This window comes from Limulus polyphemus, unplaced genomic scaffold, assembly GCF_000517525.1.
Source record: "Limulus polyphemus unplaced genomic scaffold, Limulus_polyphemus-2.1.2 Scaffold1266, whole genome shotgun sequence".
In the NCBI taxonomy this organism is placed as follows: domain Eukaryota; kingdom Metazoa; phylum Arthropoda; class Merostomata; order Xiphosura; family Limulidae; genus Limulus; species Limulus polyphemus.
In genome coordinates, this window is record NW_013666876.1 from 181943 (window position 1) to 183978 (window position 2036).

The 2036-nt window shown below is 29.6% G+C and overlaps 1 protein-coding gene across 1 annotated transcript in view; it reads left to right on the forward strand.

Moving 5' to 3' along the window:
• The window catches only part of LOC106462844 (COP9 signalosome complex subunit 2-like), an 82234-nt gene that overhangs the window by 74199 nt on the left and 5999 nt on the right, over positions 1 to 2036 (forward strand). The window contains exon 13 of the mRNA XM_022390239.1: positions 1163 to 1221. Coding sequence (XP_022245947.1) covers positions 1163 to 1221 — 59 coding nt within the window. The remainder of the gene's footprint in view (positions 1 to 1162; positions 1222 to 2036) is intronic.

A 2036-nucleotide genomic window follows, 5' to 3' on the forward strand; every position in this document is an offset into this window, starting at 1 on the left:
GATCAGATGATACACATGCATGAATGTAATGTAGATAAAGTTCAGGTGTTTTCTAAATCAGATGATACCCATAGATGGAATTTAATGTAGATAAAGTTCAGGTATTTTCTAGATCAGATGATACCCATGTATTGAATTTAATGTAGATAAAGTTCAGGTGTTTTCTAGATCAGATGATACCCATGCATGGAATTTAATGTAGATAAAGTCACTTGGTGACACACGTTTTTTCACTGTGCATTAAACTGACTTCATTATTGTAGTTGTGGTTCTGTATTCCACCTATTTTAAAATTAATAATGTTTTTTTGAATGTTAATAAAGCACATATTTATGTATGATTCTGTATGTGTTAACCACATAACAAATGCAAGTTTCACTTAGGGGTCAGTCTGGGCTCAGTGTTATATTACTAAACTTAAGAGTTTTATTTGTTTTATACTTTATAATGAGATAAGAACTTATACTTATAAACTTAAATTGATTTAATAGTCCATACACTTGCTGTACATCTATCGTATATTTCTAAGGTAAGAGAAGCTCAAAATATAAATTATGTCGCACACCAAAAATTTATTTACTCTCTTATCATGATATCAATTTGCAGGTTTTGTTACCGAGATGATGGCAAACTGTAGATCAAACTGAAGTCTATTTATAAGCTGTATTTCTAAGTCATTATTGTGGTAGTTTTTGGATGTTTAATAAAATGTGAGGTTTATTACAGTACATTTGATAGTAAACTAAATAAGGGATTTATATTAAGAAAATTGTACAGAAAACATTATATCCCCAGTTACTGCCTTTTACAGTAATTTAAAGTATGACTTGTTTTTCAAGTTTTTTTGTCTGCATCACATAAAAAAAGATAATTCTTCTACTTTGTTGCAATATCAGTCATAAATGTTAGTGGAATACCAAACCAGACATTGAAATGTAATATGGCAAGAGCATTTTTATAGTTTTTTCTTACAAGTGTATACCCTTCTTTTTAAAGAGCATGGAAAAAAAAGAATTAACTTTAGATTAAAAGTAGATTTGACCTTAAAGAAAAATGTGACTTTGAATCAAATATTGTTGACCTTTGCAACTACTTGTATTGTCTAAACAGTTAGATATCAAAGTCTATTGATGTATAAATAAACAAAAAATTTGTCTTCCAGGAATTGAATATTGATGCAACAGATGTAGAAAATCTATTAGTTTCTTGTATACTAGACAAGTAAGTACTTCTTTAAATTAATTCTAAGTAAAGACTATGAACATATGATTTTGTTTTAGATATGTCCTGTAGTGACTCCCTTAGTTTTGTGGTTCTTAAAACACTTGTCAGAATTCCAATATTAGTAATTCATGACATCTTTTTCATAACAACTTTAATCCCAACTAGTTTGGGGTCAGCTGATAATTTTGTGAGCCAATTATTTTTACACCTGGGTGGTTGGCCCAGATGGGAACCATATAGGATGAGCATGTTCAGCAACAGGGATTCAAACCCTAACCACCAGGGCATGTCAGACTAGTAATTCATGATGTGTGTAGTTAAATCAGATGTATTTATTTTATGTTTAAACTTTTACAAAATATTTTTAGTGCTTGGAAAACTTTCCTTATTATGATTGGTTAGTACACCTATATATAAGAAATAACAAAGCTTTTTACTTTTTTTATCTACAGCTTGAGAAATTTACAGTTATAAAGTAGCCTTTTTTTTATTTATGGTTTAAATGGAAAAGCTGATGAAGTATTAAACACCAACAGGCCTAAAAATTTGTGATAAAAATCACAAACTGTTTTTTTTTTCCACATTCCTCTTAACCCTTTCAAGTGAAAGGACATGTCATCTCATTTGTTGATTCAAATTCAAAATTCTATTGAACTACTAGAAACTATTAGAAACTCAAATTACCGATATTGACAAGCTACAATATAAAATAAGAGCCTCTTATCTTTTCAATTTGCTAGGATATTGCTTTTGTAATAAATTAAATACAGTGGCACCCCGCTCACCTCTTTCCATTTTTGGAGCTCCCTTAT